This window comes from Manacus vitellinus, unplaced genomic scaffold, assembly GCF_001715985.3.
Source record: "Manacus vitellinus isolate BGI_N305 unplaced genomic scaffold, ASM171598v3 scaffold_51_pilon, whole genome shotgun sequence".
NCBI lineage: Eukaryota > Metazoa > Chordata > Aves > Passeriformes > Pipridae > Manacus > Manacus vitellinus.
In genome coordinates, this window is record NW_021940620.1 from 211,601 (window position 1) to 236,462 (window position 24,862).

Genomic DNA, 24,862 nt, shown 5'->3' on the forward strand with positions numbered 1-24,862 from the left:
TGTTGTTCTTATCTCAACCCACAAGATTTACCTTTTCTTTCTGATTCTCCTCCCTGCTGGGGAGGGCTGGTGACTGGGGAGTGAGTGAACAGCTGTGGTGCTCCATTGCTAGCCAGGGGAAAACTGGGACAATAATGAGTCAGGGAAAACAGGACTAAAGGGTGGGATGCTCCAGAGAAATATCTTGGTGGTATTGCCTAGTTTATGTAAGTGATGTTAGAATTATATTGTAGCATGTTTTCTGAGGTTTTGAATAAGGAAAGTACTCTGAGCATACAAAATAATGCAAGACCAAAGATGTGCAGTTCAGGAACTAGTATCAGTTGTCATAACACATCCATCCAAAATGTCAAATGCATTAACTCCTCTGTGGAACATGCACTTGACAGTACTTTGCTTTAATCACACCTTTCATGACGCAATCTTGCCCCAGCCCTGTTTTTAAGCACATTTGGTTTATTTTCCAACTCCATTCATGGACTTCTCAGCTCTTTAGGTAAAACCAGCTTAAATACTCTCTGGGTTTTTTCAGATTATCTCTGTGCCTCAGGTGATTTTTCACTCCTAGTGTGATGCCTGCATGAAGCTATCAAACTAAGACATTATTTTAGCAAAAAATGGCTAGAGTTGATCCTTAGCACAGTGTCGTTCATTAGTCCTCAGTTGACAAACTGATAATCTTTTCATTATTACTTCATCCTCTTTCCCTGAGCTCTGGCTCTTGTTTATCCAATATTGTCTACTGCAGCAAGAAAGCTTCTCAGACTGCCAGACTGCTTTTGGAGGACTAACATACTTTTGGATTTTTCTAGAAATGAATGATAATGCAATGTGGCAGTATCTTTGTAAGACAACATACTTAAGGACTTAACATTTGGCACCATAATTAGGAGATTTTGGATTACTTAGCCTTTCACCAGAGACCTTACAGTCCTATGGCCCATGTTAACTGCTACATATGTCTGGAAAATAATACCTAGGTAATTTTCAATCTTTAAAGAAATACAAATTTCCCTGGAAAAAATAATCTTATTACACTGAAGAGCATAATAACTCATCCTTAATATATTTAGACCTTTTTTCTCTCTGAATATCCGTATTTCTCCCATTCCTTAATCTTTATCATATACCTATTCCTCTATATCAGTGCTTGTGTGCCTATAGAGGCAATAGACACAGTCTTTGTCATCTGAAGATACAATACCAAGTTATTCGGTTTCTTTGGTGATATATATTTAAACCAGAATGCAATCCCTCAGGAAAATGCTATCCAGGTCATGTTTATCCTCATGTATAATACTCATGTTTTCTCCTAAGTGTATATTCCTGCCAATTATGTTTGGAAGATCACGAGATGTAGGGCAGGGTTCCGACTTGAGACACAGCATTCTCAGACTGTCACTCTGAAAGGGAATTGGAGTATTTGTTTTGGTGGCAATAATCTGTGCTGTACACAGAGAGAGTGCATGGATCTTAAGTCACTTCCAGAGTAGGAGATACTTTGAAAATGAGATGCATGCATCAGTATTCAGTGATCATGACCTTAGTAAGCCCTTACAAATGTATTTCTAACAGTCCTGTTCCATCCTATTTTACACAGGCTCAAAGCAGTCTATGTGAACTTCAGAAATTGTTAAGTTCCTCCTAATATACGTGTGTGATATAGTGATTTGCATACCAGGATTCTGGCTCTGTAAGCCAGTAGGGGAAGTGAATTCCTGATTTGGGGAACCATCTGTGCACACGTCCTGACCTAAGTCCCAAAGGTTCAGTAGAAGGAATTAGTGGGGCATAGCCAGGGGAATGTACCCTGTACTTAACTGATTTAATCAGCACAGTGGGTGTGATCCTTCATTGCTTCCTGGTTGTGGAATCATTTCTACCTGTGCAAAGTGAATGGGAAATTATACCCATTAGTGCTCTCTTTATGCATGTTTAAGTGACTGTGCAAAGTGTAAGGTACTGGGGAAACAAGCCTTTAATTTGTACTCAGAAGTGATTTGGAAGCTAGTGCAAATGCAAGAGAAAAGAACAGCTTTAGAACATCACAGGAAATTGGTGTCTTAATTATAGTTCAGGTAGCAACACTTTTAGCTGAGATTGTCTCATGCTATTATGAGATTCTGCTTTCTGTTTTTTAAAACACTACTGGATTTAAATTATTAAAAGAACTGCAGAAAAGCTTCAAAAATCATATGTTGGCCGCCTGGTCAAGTTATTTGTATGCGTCACTTCAGTTAATTCTCATAGATGGGTTGGAGTGGGGAACATTCAGTGCTTCATTTCTGTTAATTCTAAGAGAGAGTTATGAACAGGGAAATTCCATTAGACGAAGGGCTGGCCTTTTTATGGGTTGGCATTTCTGTAAAAATCTTTCATGGCTAACTTCAAAGCTTTGGAAAACAGCCCATGTTTGCATAGACGTGTTCATAGACATGTTCATAGACAGTTTCTGAAAGTTTGTAAGACTTTATCTCTCCCTCTGTTTCTTACAAAGCTACACAGCACTCTAAATGGCACAGCAAAAACCAATGGATGGTAGAGGTGGCTCTCTTCTTCTCAAACTGTATTTGTCCCATTAAACATTCCACCAGCTAAAATCTCCAGAATTTCTCTGTGTTGTGCTGAAAGTTTACAGCATGTGAGCTCCTCATCTCATGGACTCCGTGGTGTCAGGAGTTTCATTGGGGAACTCTTCTCCCTGAGGAACTGCATGTGTTCTATCCCAGGGTATGAATACAATTTTTCTTGAATATTTGGTTACTTTAAATATTTTGGCAGTGTTTACTAGTATGAAAATCAATGTGTGTGTTATTAATTCTGATATTTTTTATAATTTAGTGCTTTTTGTGCCAAAATGTAAAACTCTGTGAAGAAAATAAATTATATAGGAGAACGTTGATGATGAATCACTAATTGGCAGAAAAAGCTACCAAGTATCTTTATAGTGTCTTTTTAAAACATTGTTTTCCTCTACTAGATGGATCTGTGAAGCTGCCAAAAAAAAATAATTCAGATAGGAGAAGAGTAATATATGAGCCAAACTCTCCCAAAATTTCAGGCCATCATTTGTTCTTTAAGGACAGATCAAATGACTAAACACTAGGATCAATGTAGGTCACAATTGATATGGTAACTAATAGGCACAATTCTGTTAGTGCAGCAAACAGCGGCCACACGCTTCATAAGACCAGAGATGCAGCAGCTCTCCAGATTCCCAGGGGGCTTTTATCTCCTCATTTTACACAGAAACCATACAGAGAAGAGCCAGAACTTTTTTAAAATATTTGCTGAAAGAGCCATATGAAAATATAGATAGAAATGGAACGTTTTCTCATAATTAACTCATATAGACAAGTATATAAATAAATGACGTGTTTATATATTGGAAACCCTATCCAGTTCATATTTCAGGATGAAGTATACATAGGGAAAAAGGGAAATAGCAAAACTCCTGCCACAGGAGGGCACTGTCACCTCAGAAGAGAAACGAGAAACGCTTGCAAGTCTGCCAGTGGAAAACCGACTCTTAAAAACTTCTAATTGTTGTCGCCATTGAGTGTTTCTACAAACACTGAAACGGCACAACTGACTCGTGTGGCTCTGTTAGCAGAGGGCACTTGGAAGGACTAAACTGACTCTTGTATGGCAGAAATATCACCAAAGCAACATCACCTTTGTGCTACAAGTAATGAGTATAAACTTCATAAATTGTTGATGAAGAACAACAGTTGCAGCAGAATTTATCTTCTTTTCCTCATAAATAGCTAATAGATACATCCTTGTTCTTTCTCTCTTTTGCTGTTAACATGGCCACAGTCTCCTTTTCTGCTAGGCAGAGATCATAGCTAGTGCTGTTGGTTTATTTTAAAAGAAGGAACGGGTAAATAGTAGTTTAATGGAAAAGATGTGTTTTCTAGGGCTTAGTCATGGTACATGAAAATACCATTAAAATAGTAGCATATGATTTCTATAAACATCTCCTTTAAGCTAGGAGGTTCCTATTCTCTCTAACTCTTTAAAGGCTACTGGATTAGTACAGACTATAAAAGCAATAGTAAACAGGACCAAAAGGATTCTAAACGGATCCTTCTTCTAAAAAGAGTCAGGTCTGGTGCCATTTTTACACAGCTATTCTGTAATAACAAATAATAACTGGATGGTATTAGACTGGGGGGCATTGCCTGTAAAACAGCTGATTTCCTTCCCATTGTGTGCCCTTCTGTACTTGTGGTACACTGGAGGGCAGCAGGGACACCCAAAAGCTGCTACAAGTGGTGAAAGAAAATTAAAGGAAACGAAAAAAGAGAGAATATGGACAAAGTCTTTTCTCTTTCACATCAAATCAGGTGATAGTACCAGAGCTCTGGTGTTGCTCTGCTCAGCTGTGCCTGAACACAGATAACTGCCCCCAGAAAAGGCAGGAAAAGGGGAGAATGGGAGACAGGAGTCAGATCTCTCTCCCAAATCAAGCCAGTGTCAGACTGTGGATTACATTGTACAGTGCAGCTCTAATCTAGGATGAAAAATCATGTAAATAGCTTAAGATGGGTGTATTTGTCCTGATGCACCTTAATCTGGTTTTTGTCTCCATCTCTTTTCTTGCCTTGACAGGGTCTATATTTGGAGTTTGCTAGCATTTACTGTCTTGGTGACCATCTTGGGTACTGAGTCAGCCTGAAGATGGGGTTCAGTGAGATGTCTTGCACTGTTACGGTGGCATGAGCAAAAATATAATATTTGTTCTAAATTGTCACAATGAGGATTCAGATTTAACCTATTCAAATTATTGTCCTGTATAAAACTTAGTGACCTATTTTTTTTTTATTCTTTCAACAGATCAGAAAGTTCTTAAGTCTGTCTAGTTCAGTACTAATGTACTTCTAAAACCAGTCACTGATCACATGAAGAGATGATACTCACTCTTCCAGTGCAATATGTTTTTGCATATATTGCAGGAATGTAATTTCAGCTGAAGTTTTTGATCACTGGGCACATGAGTGAATGTTCATCAAGACAGAACAGAAATTTGGTCACAGGGCTGATCATAAGCTGATATGTATGAGATTTATTGGTTCCCACAGCCAGAAATGAGAAACCTGGGGAAAAGGCAAAACCAGAAAAAACACTGTTCCCTAGATATCTGACCATGAGACCTTCTTATCTCATTCTTTGCCAAATGTCCTTTTCATTGTTTCTATCCTTCACAGCTTTTTGTTCTTTCACTGACTAATTTTTAGAATGCAGAAGGGCCAGAGTTCAAAAAAGAATTAATAATTCTCTTCCATTCCAAAAATGCTCAACAACTTCTTTCCCCCCGAGGTTTAGCGGCAAAATATCACTGTTGTGTCATAGAGAAGTTGTGATTTGAAATAAAATCCTGTAAATGTCTAGTCTTTAGGACAAAGAAAGAACATCTGCCATGGCATTCCAGATATTTGCTTGCAAGAGACTTGAAGCACAAGGACACTGTGCCAGTCCCTACCTGGCTGCTGGCATTCCCCAGAGAATGGACCAGCCACATTCATTGCTGGAACAGCACAGCAAGTGTAGGGAGTGATTTCTCCTAAAAATCTAATCGTGGAAATTCTAAATGTCCGTTTCTAAGCTGTGATTATACTTTGATTATGTAATGAGGTAAAACAATGTTAAGATTTTGACAAAGGTTGCACTGAAGTCCATTTATATAAGATTATCTCTGCGATTCAGATAGCTGAAGCCTGCCTTTCAATTTACATTCCGAAGGATGAATCCCAACTGCATTGCACAGCTGGATGGAGGGCAGGGGATAGGAGGAGATTTGCTTTTGTTCTGCTGCTTTTAGAAAGTAAGGTGAATGTCTATGTGTGAATATGTCTGACATCAAACACCTTGATTTCCTGTGGGAGCACAGAGAAGAGAACTGCAATTAGTTTATGTTTGTGAAATGACAATCTCAGCTGATGAAAATTCTGCAAAATGAGATGAATCATTACAGTCATCCAAGCAAATGAAATTTCTTTATATATGACATGACTTTCTGCCCAACAGTTCTGTATTTTGTTTGGTCCTTGGCCACTCATTCCACTTGAAGTGATGTTTTGTCAGTTCGTTTGACAGAATGTGTTCCATTTCTCATTAGTTTCTAATTATAGGAGGAAAGAATGTAATGTCACTAGACAGTGATTAAAATCTATTACTCCTGTTCCCACCTTCGCTTTGGAATCACAGAGACAAGATTTAGCCTGAGAATTTTTTTTTCTGAAAAATGTCAGTATGTGGAAATGTATTGAGGAACTGAATGTAAACTTAGATGTGTTTGCTTCCAAGATTTCATCTGTGAATGCCTGAAGTCTGAGGGGAAAATGAACATAACTGACTCTATATATTTCCACATGATTTTTTCCTAGTTTGCAACATAATTACAAACAACTGATTTTTTTGTTTGTTTTTGAAGGTGGGTAAGCTATTACATTGGCATTAGCAAACACAGGAGGATTTTTAGTGTGCAGGATTAATGCTCAGATGTGATAGCAGCACAGTGTAATAGGTTGCAACTGCTGTGAGCGAACCATTATGCTCCAGTGTGTAAATAATCTGCAATTTATAGAACCTTCTGCTCTCTTTCCCATCCCCCTCCTGCCTAGGAAGCATCAGGCAAGGATGAGAGCTCAGCATCTTCTCTCTGAATGGTCAGGAGTGGTTGGGTTTCTAAATGACCACTTTGCCTTAGTGTGATAGAAAGTCCATTGAGTTCAGAGGTGAGAAGACATGAGGATGACAGGAAATGTCGTGTAAGGTGAGAAAGGAGAGTCCCCATTTCCAGGCAGCCCCACGTGCTGGGTCTGTTCTGTCAGGAAGCTGCTGTGCCTGCCACGCTCAGGCCACCTGTGGCTCTGGCTCTGAAAGGCTGGTTGTTACCTGAATAGCTAAGGAAAAGCTCTCTGCTTCAAACACATTATGCACCTTTAGCAGGGCTCTGTGCATGTTTAACGTAACGACTTGATTCTTTTTAACTATCTAACCTATTGCCATAATAATACAGGTTTTGAGATAGTGTAATCACCAATGTAAGGAAATAGGAAATATGTTTTGTCATGTTTCACCCATTTCAAGGTACCCAGATGGTGTACCCACCTGCTGTCAGCATCCAACCCTGCTTGCTACAGGGACAGTTGGAAATAACTTTTATTTCCATACTTCAAAGCATGAAGTACAACACATCTCTCGTGCTTTAGATCAAACACACTATCAGAATTCTGAAATAGCATGACATAAGAATTGTCAAAGCTATGTAAATTTTATCATGTTGAAATTTTATCACGTTGAAATTTTTAGCATTTTGCATCTAGGGAAAAAAAGTACATCGTGTTTCATGTGGTGGTAAAGCACAATATTTATACCATACTGTGGGTCTACGTATTTGGACTTACTGGACAACTGTGCAAGGGATTTGTCTGAAAAGAGAGTGTGGGCAGCTCCAGATCAACGTAAGATGTAAAAATGGGATTTAAGTTAAAGGTGACACTTTGAGGCCTAGGTCAATGACTGCTAATAAAAATTATATACAGGTCTATTTGTTAATGCCACAAGAGGAAAAGAATGAAGTATTTAAATTTTTTGGTCTAAATGACAAATGTTTTACTGATATGTTGGAAAACTCTTGAAATTAGTTTAATGAGCTTTGTGCAGGATTTGGTTGCTGTAATGACTGCACAGGACTAATGTAGTTCATAAAACACTTCTTAAATTTGCTTTTTCATCCTTATAAATTGTCTTGCACAGCAAAGGTCATTCTTGAATTTCTCTGAATGCTTTTCATTTGGAAAGAAGACGAATTTGAGGATATACTCCATTTAATCTTTGATCCAGATGTTTCCAGTTATCTTAGTCAGAGCCAGGAGACAGTAGACCTGAGGCTGCAATAAAAGTTAATGTTTTCTTCTACTTCCTCTCCAGAGGAGAGAAGGTATGATTGCATGGAGGCAATTTTCTGCAGGAGAGCTACAGATTTCATGGATTCATTCTGTCTGTTGGTGTTTAGGACTACTTAGAAGAATTTTTGACAAAAATATGACAAATGTATTTGGTTTTCAATTTGAGATATTCTTTTAGAAGAGACTATTGTCGACTTACACTTGAGCAGTAAACACTACCCTCCTTCTCCTGCTCTCAGTTTGCCTGAGGACAAGACCTGCTCTGTGTGCAGGTTCCAAATTGTTTCTGGTTTATTAAGTATTCTGTGTTGCAGAAGCCAGGTGCAAACCTTCAACTATGTGCAAATTAGTCTTGTTCACAATCACGGTTTAGAGGTAACAGCAGAAACATCCACTGGCAAAAGTAGGTGTTGCAAAATAGTCTAAGGTGTGATTGGTGAAGAAATGAAATGCAAAATACTAGCTCTAACAGAACAGTTATTTATATGCTAAGAAAGCAGATGACAAATGTGTTTGGGTGTATTTTTAACCTCTTAAACTTTCTAGGAGGATATTATTGACATCAGGTAGAAAGTAAAATTGCTGAGGGAAAGAAAAAGAAGCTTTCCAAACCAGCATGTCTTTAGTTATTCAAGGGGGGGGAGGGGAGGGAAGAAAGATTTTTAAAATCAGGGAAGAAATAAAGGCCCTGAAGTAGAAGGAACTAGGTTATGATTGAAATAGTAAATAAATGTAGAATTAAAGTAGAAGATGTAGGAGAAATTGAGAAAGAGAAATTAGTAAAAATGTCAAGCAATGAAATAATGTTATAAAATGACACTTACTACCAAGAGTAAGATAAGCCACAAGCCCACATGCAACAGGCCCAAAGGGAAAAAGAGAGTTGAAGAGGATGCTTAGTTTGAAGATCATCTCTCAGAAGAGACAGCTATGAATCATGAATAATTTATAACCAGTGTTGCCATTTGAAGTCAAACAGATCAAGCCTAGGATGTAAAAAAATTCTTTAAAGACTACAGATACCATCTTGAAGCTTCAGCTACCAGCTTCACGGGAATAAAGGTAGAGCTTCCAGGTGTATGTAATCACCCTAGTCCAAATCCTACAAGGTATTTAAATGGCTTGCTCTTTTCAAGAGGAGCCCTTTGAAGAACTATTTATTTCTCAAATAGACATATTCGGGATAACGTTCACAGCTACTACAAAACAGTTCCCCTGGGATCTGCATTCCATGTCGAAGTGTGTACACCATCACACTGCATGTTTTCAGGCCAGACAGTGCAACCTCTTCATCTTTTCTTAAAAGTGAGGTTGTGACACTGTGAATCCCATGGGTTATGTCTTTTTAAGGCTTTCTTCTCTTAGCATTTGAAAATGTTATGTCCTAGAAAGCTGTTAAGAATGAACTGGCAATTCTGAATCTGAAACGCAGTGTGGCATCCAGAGAGGGATGTGTTTGTAGTCCCACAGGAACACGGGGAGGGAGCTGTGGGTTGAGCTTTGCCGTGCAGGCTGGAGTGTGCCCTGCAGAGCAGTGATGGAATGTGCAGTCACTGAGGGAGAGGCCTTTGGGAGGGCTCCTGCAGTGTTTGTTAGAAATTCAGATGCTGCGTTTGTAACTCCCCAGAGAGATGAGGCTGGGACAGGTGCTGGGCACCAGAGAAGGTTAAAATGCCCCAAAGAGTCCTCCAATGCTTTTTGCTTTTATCTTTCTGTAGAGGTTGCTGGACTCCAGGGCGAGATGATGGGTGACATGCAGAAATGAGGCAGTGGTCATTCGTACCTTGCATGTGTAGCTTGTTATAGAGATTCTCTGTGAAACAGTCATGATGTTACCTCAGACTCCACAAGAGAGAAAGGCACTCAAAATGCAAGAGGCAAAGCAATAAAATTACAAGCATTAATTTCTCACACCCAACAAAATAGTATTTGCTTTGAGGGGCTCATGAGTTTCCTGGAAGGCATGTACCTATGGAAATGCCATCCAGCTACCTTTAGGAAAGCACCATTCCCACCAGTGTGGCTCCTCCATGGGCTGTGCCCAGCAGCTGGGGCCCTTCTAGTTCAGCTCTGCTGCCACACTCCCCAGCAAGAACTTGGCCCTTCATAGGCACATATTGCAGGTGGGACAGAAACAGTTGCCCAGAGAGCATTTAAATACTGTTTTTATTCTTTTTCACTCTACTGAAGTCAGAGGCTTGTTTTTTTGTCATGACTTTCAGTTTTTACCATGGAAATGACAGCCGTGTTCTCAAATTGCATCCCAACTGTTCCCAGCCAGACCAATTTTAAACATTTTATTTCTAGAAGTTCAAAAGAAGATGACTGATGGTAGTTTTTGAAAAATACATGTTTTACTGATGTAGTTTCCTCCCTGTTTCTTGATCCTAACATTTCTATGTGAACAACTTTTTAAGCCAAGTGAATGTTTGAAAATATGAATACAGGTGTAAACAAAGTTCTCCAAGCAGTTCTCAACACGAAACAATTTATTTGTTGTTTATTTGTATTAGTATGAGCTAGCAACCCTGATTTTGGAATAAAATTCTCCTATCATAGGAATTTTATCTAGAAGAAAAAAGTTTGTATCTCCCAAGTTTACATTTCCAGAGTAAATGAATTATAGAATTAGAGCTTTGCCATATCAAAAATAATATTGCTTATTGCCCTTTACTGAAAGGCTACTTTTTCCTTTAAATTGATTTTTATACTGTACTGTAACTTTTTTGCGTGGATAGTCCCTGCAGCACTGCATTCAGACAGGTATATTAACAACCATTGTACATTCATCTTTGATTTTAGCTAGTACAGGTGGAATGAAGCTCCCACATTCAACTAGCCTAGTCTGAAGTGCAGGCTCTGTCTATGAAGAACTTCATATTGGGCTGAATTTCCTTATTTTCAAAGGTGTTAGAGTCAAATATTATTTTAAGTACATTTCTGTGTAAAATTTTTGCTCACAAGTCTGCTAAAGGATCTTCTCACAAAAGTTGTGTATGTTAGAATATTACTTTCTCTTTAATTCCACACACTAAATTCAAACTCTTTATCTGAACTATGCATAAAAAATTGCCATTCTTCAATCTACAAATATTATGCTGAACACTTCTCAGATTATTTCAGTTGTTTCCTTATTTCAGTTTAATTCCCGATATTCTTATTGGGATATTTTGGCTCATAGATCTTAAATCCCATCTGGAGGTTGGAATTACAATGGCTTGTAAAATGTAATTAAAATTGAGGTAAATAATGAATAGCTCTTTTTTATAAGCCTCAAAACTGGTATTGTTTAGGCTTTAGTTAAAACTTACAGAAGTACATTGCTTTTTATCCTGTTCATCTAAGAGAAGTCAAGGTCATATTATCTCAGGCAGTCCTTGATTCTAATTCTGAAAATATTGATCTATTATAAGTATTAAGACAGAAGTTGCAAAGTGTCAGAAAGACAGATAGGGGAATTTGAGGGACTGTCATATAATGGGGCTGCTGCTTTCCACAACATCAGCAACTCCATACAGTCCTCCTCCCTAGAAGGGTTAAGAAATGACTTAGAGAACACCTGTGAGGTGCTTTCAGCTGCTGAAAATGGCATTTACATGTTGACTAGACAGCAGGGAATTCTACCATGAGATGCAAATCCACAAGAAATTGTCCCTTTTTCTCACAGATCTACACATTCTTACTTAATTATCCCTAGAGAAAATCTCTTATTACACCAGGAAACAAAAATCCACTTTAAACTTCCAAGGCTGTGTCAGTAGGAATGAGGTGGGCCACAAAGACATGAGGTAAAGATTTTTCCCCTCCAAACTGCCCAGTGTCAGCAGCCCAGCATTCCGTGGAGTGGGCACTGTGGGTTGCAAAGCCAGGGCAGGCAGAGGAGGTTCCAGAGGGGTGGGAACTGCTGCAGGTACCAAACTACAATCAACAAGAACACATTATTTGCAATAGTCAAGTTTTTTGATAATTTTCTAATTTCTTGGAACTATATCCGAGAAAGAACAAAGAGCAAATGCTGACTAATTTCCTGATAATTTGTAGTCACTAGCATTAAGACACACAAAGGGTGTTGTGGTACTTCATGCATTAAATCTTGAAAAATATTTTCAAATTCTTCTATGTAGGGCATGACACAAGAAAGTATTATTACATCAATTTTATCCTGTAGCTCTTTAGCCTTAATTATGCAGTTTTCTTGAGAGTAGCAAAGAACTCACTTAATAGACTGTATCACTTTTTGAGATAAGTGGCATATTTATAGCTTCCGTAATGTACATTGAAATGAGGACAATTATAGCTTGTTTCAAACGGCAGCGTTAAAACACACTATTTACAATTAAGATTTAGTTTTAACAATACAAAATGAGGGAGCTAATGTTTGAGAAATGTACAATGATAATGACAATTATTTGAATGTTACTGCCATGCTTAACATTATTCTACTCTACTCCTCTGTGAGCATGTGTTGTCAGCATTGTAGGATGGGTTTGTGGAATTGTGTAGATAATGTGTATCTAAAAATGGAAGTAGAACATTTTCTAGTCACAAGGTACAGCAGAGTGGTTTGTACATACTGTATGTACTGTAGTTTGGACATACTGTACACATTTTCATTTAACGTTTTCTCTTTGACCCTCCCATTTTATTTGATTTAAAAAAATAAAAATGAAAGCTCATTGAGAAGGTCTCTTTAAACTTAGTTGTGTTAATTTAGTTTCATTCACTTTTTACATGGGATATTTGGCGGGATTTGAGCGTTATCAGCTCTCATGGATGCTGCCTGGCCCTTGTTACACAGACTTGTCTTGCTTCCACCCAGCCCTTCAGTTATATCTGTTCAAACCCAGTGACAACCTCCCCCAACAAAACAGCATCTTAGATAAGTAGGTTACTAAAAATGCTCTGTAATGACAGGAGATTGGGAAGCTCGAAACTGCACTTGCAAACTGAAGGGATTGAACTAAGAACAGCCTTAGAGCATATGTTTATTATTTAGGACATATATGTGCTCCAGGCAAAACTAAACCTATTTCAACTAACTATCCCTGCACTATACACATCATGAACACAGAGCTGTCATCATCTTCAAACATCCATAATTAATTTATTTTTCTCCACTAAAAGAGCGGGAAGATGATGAGTAATGTAAGACCAAGGGAAAAAAAAGTGAAATTATCTTATAATCACTATACTACAAACATATTTTTTTGTACATGCAAAGGGTCTGGAAGTGAAACATCAGTGCAGGAACTGACTGTCAGATCCAGACTGATCAATTCACAGATTACAGAGATTATCTTGTGACTTTACCACTGAATGTACTTACTCACTCTAAAAGATAACTCCCCTAAAAATGCTTAATGTTCAGAGTTATTTTAATGCTAAAATAATTGTGACTATACATTGTTCTCTAACTACCAAGCCATTGTGTCTAATCCTTTTGAATAAAGATTTGTCCTTGCAATTCATCATAATTACATCTGGCTCCAACTGGAAAGGGTGACATTACAGTGTTTTCTCTTGTGATGTTTCTGTGGAAGTCAGTCATTATTTGGAGTATGATGATTTCATTTTACCAAACAGGAATTATAAAAGGGAATTGGGATGTTAATATGCTTTGTGTCTCAAAGAGTCATCAGTACTTATGAAAATATATACATAGGGACATTAGAGGCATTACAAAAATTCGTGTGCTTAGTTATTTGCAGGAAAAGTTTCAAGATATAGACTTACTCTGCTAACTTGCTGATTTTATCATAAAATTAAAAGCATTCAAAATTCAATTTTTCTTTATTTTTAAATAATTTAAATTTCTTAAAAGATCTAATTATTTTCTTGCTATTAAATGAACAAATATTATTTAAAGGCACTGTTCTATTCTATCCACAAAACTATATTTAATGCAAAACCAATCTTGCCTATAATATCTGTGCTTTTGTAATTACCCAGTAATGGGTTCAGTGAAAACACTTGTCAGACCCCACATTATCCCTTTTTTTCTGGTTACTTGTACTTTAATTCTTTTTATCCTTAGCTGCCCTTTCTAAAGCTCAGTTTAAACTCTAGCAAGCCATGCTTTCAGATATGGCAAACCTTAGGAAAGACAGACTCAGAAAAAAAACTTGACCCTCAAGAGTCTGTTCAGTTGGGAAGTCATGCTGGGGTAGATTGGACATGTTTTCAGAGCCCACAACCCTTTTCCTCAGGGACAGTCAGGATTTCACTTTGCCAAGGTGAGTCAGTTGACATTCAGTCTAGGAAAAACCGAGGATAAAAAAAAGGCTGAATTACTGTCACTGGAATTTTAAGAAAGCCTTTAACCCCTTTCAAAAGATGAAAAATAATCATCAAAGAGCCTTTCAACTCTTTATATGATTAGTTAGAAGCAGGTGGGCTTGAATGCATAAACCTGAAGCTATATAGATACAAACCTGAACAAAAAGGTCAGATTCTTTCAACCTGGGAGAATCTGAAACATACTGATTCCCCAGAAATAGTGGCTTTTTTCCCCCCCTATTAAACCAAGAAAATCTGACCTGTCACTGTGACAGAGATAGCAAGGGAAAGGAGTGTTTTTGCTCTAGGAGCTTTTTTGCATTAACACCAGTGGTGAAGTTCCTTCACCCTCAGTCTCGGCTCCATCGCTGCTGCCATGGCTTGGGGTTCTCACCTCTCACCATCCAACTCTTTCCAAGGATCTGACAGCAACTGGCAAGAGGATGGAAATGTTTCTCACATGGGTGCAGCTACCCTTGTCACAGAAACTGGAAAGATCATTTTTATTGTTGTAATAACTGAACATAGAGCAGAAGAACGGGCAAAACCTGGTTATTAATTATCCATGTGGCTCGGATCCAGAGCCTTCCTTGCTGGATATGTCATTTGTGTTAAATTCCCTGGCCTCAGCCATGGTAAGGGAGCATGGATTTTCCTATGGTTCTGCTGTCAGAGGAATAGGTCTGTGGTGATTTGAAAAGAAACTACAGACCAGATGATGAACAGAGAGATGGCTGAATGACTAAAGAAAGTGGGAATGCAACTGTGTAGATTTTCAGGCAAGGCTGAAGCAGCCAGTACAGAACAGCCCCAAATGTAGCTGACTTGAGTCCTTCCCAGCCATGCCAGGATTCCTCTGTCCCTCGTTTGCAGTTCATTGAACAGTTTCTTGGGATGTCTTTGGTTTGTCCCTATAGTCTTGTCTGCCTCTGCAGGAATTATACAAGGAGAAATGGTTCTAAGGACTTGTGGCTTCGCAGCTCTGAACAAGTGCGTGTACACAAGTGTTGAATGCCTGCATGGCAGGGAGAGTGCAAAAAGCTGCTTACTGAGTTAGTTCATTTATGCAGTCATGGGAATTCATCTGTAAATAATTATTTGCCACCCAATTAACCAACCTGGATGAGAAAATGCAGAATATACAACAGGTATGGAATGAGGGAATTGTAATGCATTTTTGCTTTTTGAAGATATGATCCTGAAATGTAGATTATTTTCAATGAACCAACTTTTCAATAGCTAAACTTTAGCAAACATCCATTAATTGCTAGGTTTGATGGATGACTGACCAGACAGGAGTATCCAGATTATTTGAGAAAAATTTGTTATTCACATTCTAGATATGTCTGTTCTTCCTTATACTTCAAAAAACATATACAATAATCAACCCGTCCTAGAACCTGGGGCTGTATATGGGGCTTTCAGGGATTTCTAGGTGCAGTGGCAATCCACTTATGGCCATTTTTTAGTGGCCTATCTCCCAACACAGATCTTCAAATATGATTTGCAACTGTCATGTTATATTTTGCCTTATTAAAGAAGCAAAAGAAGACTCCTGTTTTTTTGAGCATTATGCAATCTCTGGGGACTGCTTGTCTGCCAACAGTTCAATTCATTACAATACAACACTAAAATAAAGTATAAAGGCCTGCAAATACATCCTCCTCCACAAAATAATAGCCTTGACCACATTTTCCTGATAAAACAGAAACCAGACCCAGATCTATTTATGTGGCTTAATAGATGCATAGGAAGATAAATATTTAATTACCAATTTGACACTGTTTATCAGTTATGAGCAATACACTTCTCTGGTGCACAGCTCTGATTAGCTCTGTAAAACCCAGGACAGGAAGGAAATAAAAAGGCGTTTAGATATATTGGCTGACCAGTCTTGTGGATCCTGTGCAGCTTGTTGGACTGCTATTTATTGATTAGTCTTATAATGCCTTTGTATCTAATTAAAAATTTGGGACAGGCTCTGTAAATAAGCTGTAGACAATGTCTGGTGTAAAAGAGGAACTACCCAGTCACAGAAATGAACTGGGAATACCAGAAGCTCCGTCTGTCCTGAATAATTACACATGTGGTTTGCATAATACAGTATTTTTTACATTCAAAACCACTGGAATAGTGAGCAGAAATCCAGTTTGTCTAGTTCTAGTATTTTTTATGAAATTCATAAAGCTAGCCCTTTCCTCCTGTTCTGTGATGCAATTTCATAAGCCCTCTGATTTTAGGGTTTCTACTATCTTCCCAGAAGCAGTGGGTTTTGCAGCAGTATCACATTCTCTATCCTTCATGGACTTCTACAGCCACCCAGAATTTTTTTCTAACAACTACTGATCTTTTTATGTTTCTGCATTTGATTATTTCCTTCCTAAATCTTTCACTCTTTAACTACAGAAACTACTTTCAAATTTTGAAATGTTCCTGTTTTCCTGTTCCCAAAGTGCAACGTGTCCTGATCAATGTAATCCACGTGTGCATTATATTTTGCAAACCTTATGCTTCTGCAGCACTTGTTGTGTTGCAGTAGCAATCAGAAAAATTAAAGCTTATTCTTCTCATTGGTCAAATCTGAGTTGACAGAGTTCTCTAGAAAAACTTCCTTGAAGCCTCTCATTAGCAACAGACACCTTTTGTTCTCTAAGGTGATTCTAGGTAAGCTCTATAATATTTTCATTTTGACACCCAAAAAGTAAGGAACAGCAGCATTTGCTCATACGTTTCACAAGTGGTGAACTCGCTGGCCAATTTTCTCACCAAATTTGTTTCTTATTTTGAATTCACAGTGAATATAAAAGGTCAGAAATTATATACAGAATAGTTCTTAAGGCTAAACAGAACAGACATTCGTTTGAATTAAATGTACTGTGCGATACTGTGCTTCTCTTTATTTTTCCACTCTTTTTATACTTAGTGTCCACTTCCTGCCATATTCGCCAGCTAGTTTTACATTTGCCCCATGTATAGAGCGTATATGTAATAAATCACACACTTCAATAGCTAAACACACTGTAAGCATAACATGAACTCTGAACTATGTCAGTAAAGCAACCTCAGTATTAGTTTTGAAGTAGGATTTTACAAATCTGTTGCTTTCTTTGTAAGGGCTACCCATGGCATCCAAATTTTGCAATGTGGTGAATTTTTGTTCCCTAGACTTTTCCATTAGCTCATCCCTTTTTTATTGGAGGATCTCATTACCATTCAGTGGAGAGGGCCTTACACTGTGAGCACAAAGGTCACACAAGAGAAATGGTAGTTTCCTTATAAATGACTGAGGTATGCACTGTTTGAGAAATGATTGTGGACATACTTCAATAATACAAAAAAATCTTAAAAGCCATCTCAGTTTCTAAGTGTATGAAGTCAACTGTATTAGTTCATGCAACTCAGATGATATTGTCTTAGCGTGTATTTTATTGCAAATTACCTAAACTAAACCACTGCTGTTTACACAATGTAGATTGTAGTAAAAAAGCAAAAAATATATCCAAGTAACGTGTATGGACTATTCAGTCATTTTAATGAAATGTTCACAGGGCAGAAGGTTTTGAGTTTACTTTTCTTAACAATCACCACAATTTCTGGACATTAGCTAAGTCATTTCTTACTGCTTGGTCAGTGACTGTGGAAGAAAATTACAGTTCTAAGTAAATGTTTAGTTTGGATAATTTGGAGGGAAAGGAGCTGCCACTTCAGGATGACTCACTTCAGACAAGAGAAACAGGCAGGATGGTTTGTAATACTCCAGTTGCTTTTTTCCTGCTGTTACTGGGATTTGCTGACTATTCAGGGACAGAATTGTGACATCTGGCCCTTTCAGTTAATCTTCTATTTCTGCAGTGCGTGCAAAGGAAGAGCAGCAGATAAATGAAGTCATTTCAGCAAGTGCATCAGGTTTCAGGAAGCTCACACTCAAACAAGCCTTGTCCTTCTCTGCCCACAGCTCAGCCCAGAGCTCAAATGTCCATCTTTGACATGACAGAAAGAGAGTGAGGGAGTTTGGAATGGCCAAATCTCAGCCACCCTTTCTAGTTCCCTGCTCCGAACGAGCAGAGCCCTCAGGGACTGGCACTGGGAGTCTCTGGGAGGAATGAGGCCAGAAACAAGAATTGGTTTTGAAATGGAGTAAATGGAGATATGGAAAGTTTACTCCAGTTTCAAATGCCTTAACACTATCAGCAATGGGACTGATATTAGTTTCTACCTAAATTCTGTTCTATACAGCACTGAAAATCGTTGCATAAAGTCTTAGCACTTATTTTGGCTGTATGGCCATTGAAACATTAAACTGGTGTACTCAGGCTTCATTTAGGTTTCAAATAAATCTATAAATTTGGAATATTTTTCCTGTCTTTTCTTTTAGTGAAACTCTACTGCAAATATGTGCATGTTAAGAGAGTATTTTTAAGTAGAGTATGGGTCTGGCTGAGGAATACTGGACTTAATGTAGCTGCCAGTATGCTAATATGTCACTTAAGTAAGCAATGAACACTCTTTAGGCTCTGCCAGCTTTACCAAAATATTTGTAAGAGATAGACCAGACTCATAACAATCCCTATTTTGTTGTTGGGTTTTTTCCCCCACCTTCTAGTCATTTAGATACCACACCTAGATCAAAATAAACTGTAGTTTTGTGTATCTGTGGTCATAAAAACAAGAGGAGCAAGGAAAAGGTAACTGCAGAAGAAGAAATATATACACAGGACATTTTCCCAAGTTTTTATACACAGCAGGTCTCTGAAAGCAGCTCAGCAGGCTGAGTAGCTTTCATGGGCATTTTGTCCTAGGAATTGAGTGACTCTCTGCTGCTTTAAAGTGCATGCTAGCTGCTAAATACTTCCTTTTTAATGCAAATTGGGTGGACTGGTGTGTGTCATCATATGAAAAATTACACATAAAACATTATGGCAGTACTTCAGGTGAGTACTACAAGCTTGAATGGATATCCCCTGGGGGGGGAAAAAAAGTTTTCTTTGCATGAAAAAGTGTATTTTTGCTTTCTAAGTTTTACTGTTTCCCAGAATGTACCTTGTTCACATTAACAGAACATCAGAGTGCTTTTGATTCACCAATGCAAGATGTGCTGACTCAGGGGATATGGAACTTGTAGCATGTTAAGATTTTATTATTTTCTATCTCTGGTCAAAAGAAAAGTTGATTAGAGATTCTGCTCAAGCAGAAAATTAATGAAAATAGCAAATAAAGGAAACTCGAATGAGGGCTGAACTGTCGCTAGTTTTCAGTCTGGGCAGGATGAGACTTTAGAACGCACTTGGATACACTGCTGCCTTTTGTGCAGTCCGAGGGGAGATGTATTGCTGGCTACATTTTTGCTTTGAGAGCAACGTGTGATGTCTAATGGTGGTTATTAACAGCTCTGGCTCACACACATGCTGCTCTCCTGTCCTGTTTTGCATCTTTATATTTATTTTCCTGGCAAAACGAGAAAAGTTAAACGCTTTCTTGAATTTCTGACTAAATATCTTCCTTGGCTAAAATGGAAGAAGATACCATTAGGCAAACATGGCTACAGCTGGGAGGCTACATTCCACTTTTTCCACCAAGTATTCAGACTTGGAAGGGACCCACCAAGATCACCGAGACCAACCCTTAAGCGAATGGCCCCTATGGGGATTGAACCCCCAACCTTGGCTTTATCAGCACCAGGCTCTGACCAACAGAGCCAAGCCACAGTTTTGCCCTGCTCATAAGACTAAACTTGTCATTGGTACTTAATGTCCATGATTCAGGAGTTGGAACTTGAAATAATTCTCCACCTCTTTCTTTGCACATCTGTGCAATGCACAGCAGGCTCCTCTCAGCTCTAGTGCATCTCACTTCATATAACAGCAATGCTGGCCTTTTAGAAATAAAATGGGTGGGGGTTTTCTGAAGCCAGAATTAACACAGATGTCTGAATTTAAATTAATATACTTGCCAGATCAATAAAATAAGGTGAAAATTGGAAGTAACCTGAAAAAAACCCAAACCTGCTTACATTTAATTCTTCTTTTTGAAAATAAGAAATAAAAGACAAGAGATACCATGCATCTACAATCATGTTAATACGCAATTCCTCTTTAAATCCTTTCTCATAGTCACTGATTTTCTTTCCACTGAGAAATAAAAAAATATATATTCCTAGAATAATATGTTTTTCTTCTTAGTTAGTAGAGTTAAATTTTTTTTTTACTGAATGCAGAGTTCTTCATTTATCATTTTAAATTCCATTACCTGTTTCCAAGGAGATGGAAATATGCAGGAAAATCATCTGAGACTCTGATTTGTAAGCCTGTTGTCTTTAATGAGAGTTGAATGTGTCTTTTTTAAAGAACAAAGTAAACTTAGAGCCTCTGTAGTAAAGAGGTTGGGATTTCCCATTTCATTTGTGTGCAGGCCTACTTTCTGTGTCTGGAAGTTGGGAGGGGATCATAAAATGTTCCCCTCAGTATCAGATCATCGTGTAGTGGCTCAGCTCTGCTGTTTTCTCCACTGGAGCAGTGGAGGAACTTCCCTCGCCCAGCCCCCCTTGCAGTGGTGGTTTCTGCCAGCAGTCCCATGTACCCCTGGAGGATGGGAATGGACAGGAAAGAACTTGTTTTTCTGCCTGTGAGCTGTTCAGAAATGCTAAAGCCTGAATGGTTTCACAGATATTTAAAAGCCTGTAATTGTACTGAGAAGTGCCAGTGCTAAGTTCTAACCAGAGATCTCTGTCTTGGTTTGATTCTTTTAGTAAAATCCGAAATGAACCTGGGGGTAAACACATCAGTTGTCTTACCTGAAGTAGTTTTCACCACCTCAGTTGTGTTTCTTAATCCTGTGAAGGCGAACTGATAAAGCCTCCAGGACCTGGTGTCCCCCACCTCGACCGAGCTGCGCTTCCACTGGTAGATGATCTCTTCTCTGGGGTACCCATCTTATTGCAATGGGAGATACAGAAGCTTTGGTTCAGAGTCAGTGCTAGGGTTGGGTGTACTTGGGGCAGTAAAAATACTACTTTTTATTTCTGAAAAACCTGGAGAAGCATATTGCAAATAAATTATAGATATGTTTTCCTCAAATTACTTAGTAGTGCCTTTTACTTAATGACACATTTTATTTTATTAATTACAAATTTAAATCACATTTGAGATAAATTTTTCAAAAATAGCCTTTTCACTTTTGTGGACCCCATAGTATATCGTTTTTTCCATCCTTCAATTTTGGACAAAAAAAGTCTGCAGCTGGACCAGGAATTCACACCTTGACCTGACTGCAAAATGTCAAACTTGAGTCCAACTAGTGCAATAATAAAACACCTGTGCGCAAACAGAGAGTGTAAGGCCACGGGACTTTGATGCTGAAAGTAAACATTTCTACTTTTATGCTCAGATATAAGCATAAACTAATCACATAGGTCCAGAAATTTGATTTTTTTTTTACATAGCATTCCTCAATTTTATTTGTGAACGTATGTGATCCACGTACTGAAAATAAGATCAAAATAAAAGTGAAAACCACTGGGCTATGTCTAATTAAGAACATTATCTTCACTGACTCTAAGAATGCAAATATAAATTTATAATAAGCAGTTCAGTATGGGGCAGAAAAGGGATATTTTTAAGCAAGTTACTTACAGCTTGAAAATTCCAGGGGGCAGGAGTGCACGTCCATTGGGAAGTTGTGTAACTGTAGCTGACACTCTGCATCAATTGTCAGCCTGAGAAGAGATCAGGATATACAGAATGCACTTGAGAAGTTTGTCCTGAAAGCTACATCATGGTAAGCAAAATAAGATTCTTCATAATATGGATCTTGACTATGAAATATATAAATATTATATATAGGGAGAGAGAGAGAGAGCAGAAGTAAGTTATTGAGAATTATGTAATTGTTTGAATATTCCAAGCATAGCAAGACATCATGGTTACCAATAACCAGTTTCTTTTTTGGTTACGTAGACCCTGATCATCTTTTCGGACTGTGTAACAGAAGAAGGTATTAAAGTTCTGTTCCTCTGCATCTGAAATGGCAGCATTACTCATGACTAACAAATCCATAAGTAGATATACAGGTCATCTCATGACCAGTGACAAATCTTTGTATCACAACATGCCATAATGCACTAGGGAAATGTATTTTCTGTGACCAAAATTCTATTTCCGAAATGACGGATGGCAGTCCAAATTTAGACATCTGCATCCAAGACAGCCACCTAGACTCCCTTCCCAGCTGGTGCAAAGGTGCTCTGAGGATACACTTCATTTCCTCCCAAAATACGACATTTGCATTACTGCAGAAGAAAAATGAACCGAAAGGGGTTTCTCTCCATTGAATATTAGGAGAGTGTCCATAATAACTCAGGTAGTGTAGGTGCTATAGATCAGGTGAAGTACTTTTAGAAATCCAGAATTAGATGAGATGTACCCCCTGATGTGCCTGCTAAAAACTCTACCATTTTTCATTCAGTCCCATCCTTGCCATGAGCAGCAGGATCTTGAACTTTGGAAAGGAGGGAGGAGGTGGGGTGAGAGAGGAAAAAAAGAAGAGGAGGAAAAATGTTTATTTGTTCCACGAGTCTCTAGGAAAACTGTAGGTTTCTGGTCTTTGCTGATCAGCCTGCGAGCTGGGTTTGTCTACAGGATCCTGAGTGTTCCTGCCTGCAAAGGGCTCCCTGAGTCTCACCCTGTGGGATGCAGGGGGGGTTCTGTGACCACCAACCACCAAGTTAATGAAGTCAAAGGGAAACATTAGGAATTTAGGAGCAAATCTAATTTCCTTGTTGCCCTTCCTCTTTTCATTTTCATCATCTTGAGTATCACAGATACTTGATTTCCTGCTGGTCAGGATGGTTCTTGAGCCTGGGGGGAGGTGACTGAGAAAACTCAATCAGCCCTTTCGAAGCTCTCTTCTCTTCAGCACAGAATCCCAGATGTGTTAAATCCCATTTCACTTGTGCTTTAAGCTGGATCAGATCCTTACTGGTGCTTACTGTGGCTCCCTAGCACAACTGAGTAAACACTCATAACAGAAAACTCTTTCCAAGTTCTATCAGATACATCTGCTTCTAGTGAGAGAACCTGAGGAATTTGAAGAGAAAGGTAACGAAATCCAAAGAGACAGTAGTGTAGCCAAGTTCAAATCTAACATTTCCAAAGTGGATCTAGGATCATTTTTATCACACTGACTTTGATTTGCATTGGACTTCAATTTCAATTGTTCTCTTATCTCTTCGGGTGATGCAACATGTGATGAATGTAAAATAACTATGAAATAAATCTTCTTTTTGTAATTCAGACAGCTGCAACGTTAAAAGGTTGTGTTAACCAAAGCCTCACCTCTATTCATTAAAATTATGAGTATAATTTTCTTCAAAACTTCCAGTCTAAAATCAGATGATCCGATGTCTATCATCTTTGATTCTATACTCTCATTTTAAATTATAAATAATCTTGACAAAATGTTGTATTTATCTGTTTTTTACATAAACTCAAGTATCATATCACATGAAAAAAAAAAGTAAAAAACCCCAAACACTTAAGATTTTCCCATTTAGGAAGTATCTTATGGTGATTTGCAATATGATATTTGAGTTGTTACATATGGCACATGCTACACTTTAATGTAGGCACACACATAACTTAATTATTGAAAAGGGAGTCTGTCTCTGTAGGAAAGCTACACATGTGACTGCGAAATCTGGACATGAGCACAGCAATTTCAGGTTCATGAAAATTTTAGTGGAATGGGGCATATCCATAGGTTGGGATTAAACCTTAAATGTTCAATGCCGAAATGATAAACCTTACTCTCACGGGATATTTGAGGAACAAAATGCTTTTGCAGTGTTGAGCCTCATCTAGCTAAATTGTAGTTAATTCAGAATAAGACACCTTTGATGTATATAATACCTCCTTTTATACCATCTACTTAATTCAAGGAAAATTCAAATTTATCCGTTTAGTGGAATAAAAAGGTAAAAGACAGTAGGGACCAAACCAGTGGCAAACAATAAAACATACCTGAAAATTAAGAGTAATTACTGTAAAAATCTGTAATCATTTTAATATAGGAAGGTGACTATTGTAGAGCAAGACAGTACAATCCATAGGAAGAAATAAAATTCTTTATTGTGCCAATATAACATAAATTTCATGCAATGACTATCTTCTAAATACTTCCCTTTTTCAGGGTTTTATGAATAAATAAACAGGAAACCCCAATGTTTTTTCCTTCAGGTTAGTGTCAAATGACCTGAATTCAGAGGGTCTTTCTCTGGCTTTCCTTACAGAAATTAAAGTTATGTGTAAATACCTCAATGTGTACAAGACTCTGCCGTCATTCCAGATCCTGAGCATCCTATTAGGAGTTGTTATCCAATGAGCATCAGCTTTCTTGGAATTTCGGAAGAATGTGTCTGGTATCCAAATCTTCCCAACCATGTTGCTGTTTAATCTGAGCACTTTTATAGTGCTGTTGAACTTCAGACGTCTGTCATACCACGTTTGGGCGAAAAATATATCAATTGTATATTCCTGTTGTGTTAACCAGAAATACTGATGAAAACATAGCACTCAGCATTTTACATAGCTCCTGATAAGCTTTCCTTAATTTCACATGAAAAAACTGAACTACAGAAGATGATCCTAGAACTGATAAAACCAATTTTTTTGTGAATT

At 38.1% G+C, this 24,862-nt stretch overlaps 1 protein-coding gene across 3 annotated transcripts in view; it reads right to left on the reverse strand.

The window, feature by feature from the left end:
• GABRG2 (gamma-aminobutyric acid type A receptor gamma2 subunit) overlaps positions 1 to 24,862 on the reverse strand; it is a 61,564-nt gene that overhangs the window by 11,491 nt on the left and 25,211 nt on the right. For all 3 annotated transcript variants that reach the window (XM_018081093.3, XM_008922698.4, XM_018081094.1), the window contains exons 4-6: positions 24,498 to 24,718; positions 21,821 to 21,903; positions 20,983 to 21,120 (exon numbers count right to left, since the gene is read on the reverse strand). In XM_018081093.3, coding sequence (XP_017936582.1) covers positions 20,983 to 21,120; positions 21,821 to 21,903; positions 24,498 to 24,718 — 442 coding nt within the window. The remainder of the gene's footprint in view (positions 1 to 20,982; positions 21,121 to 21,820; positions 21,904 to 24,497; positions 24,719 to 24,862) is intronic.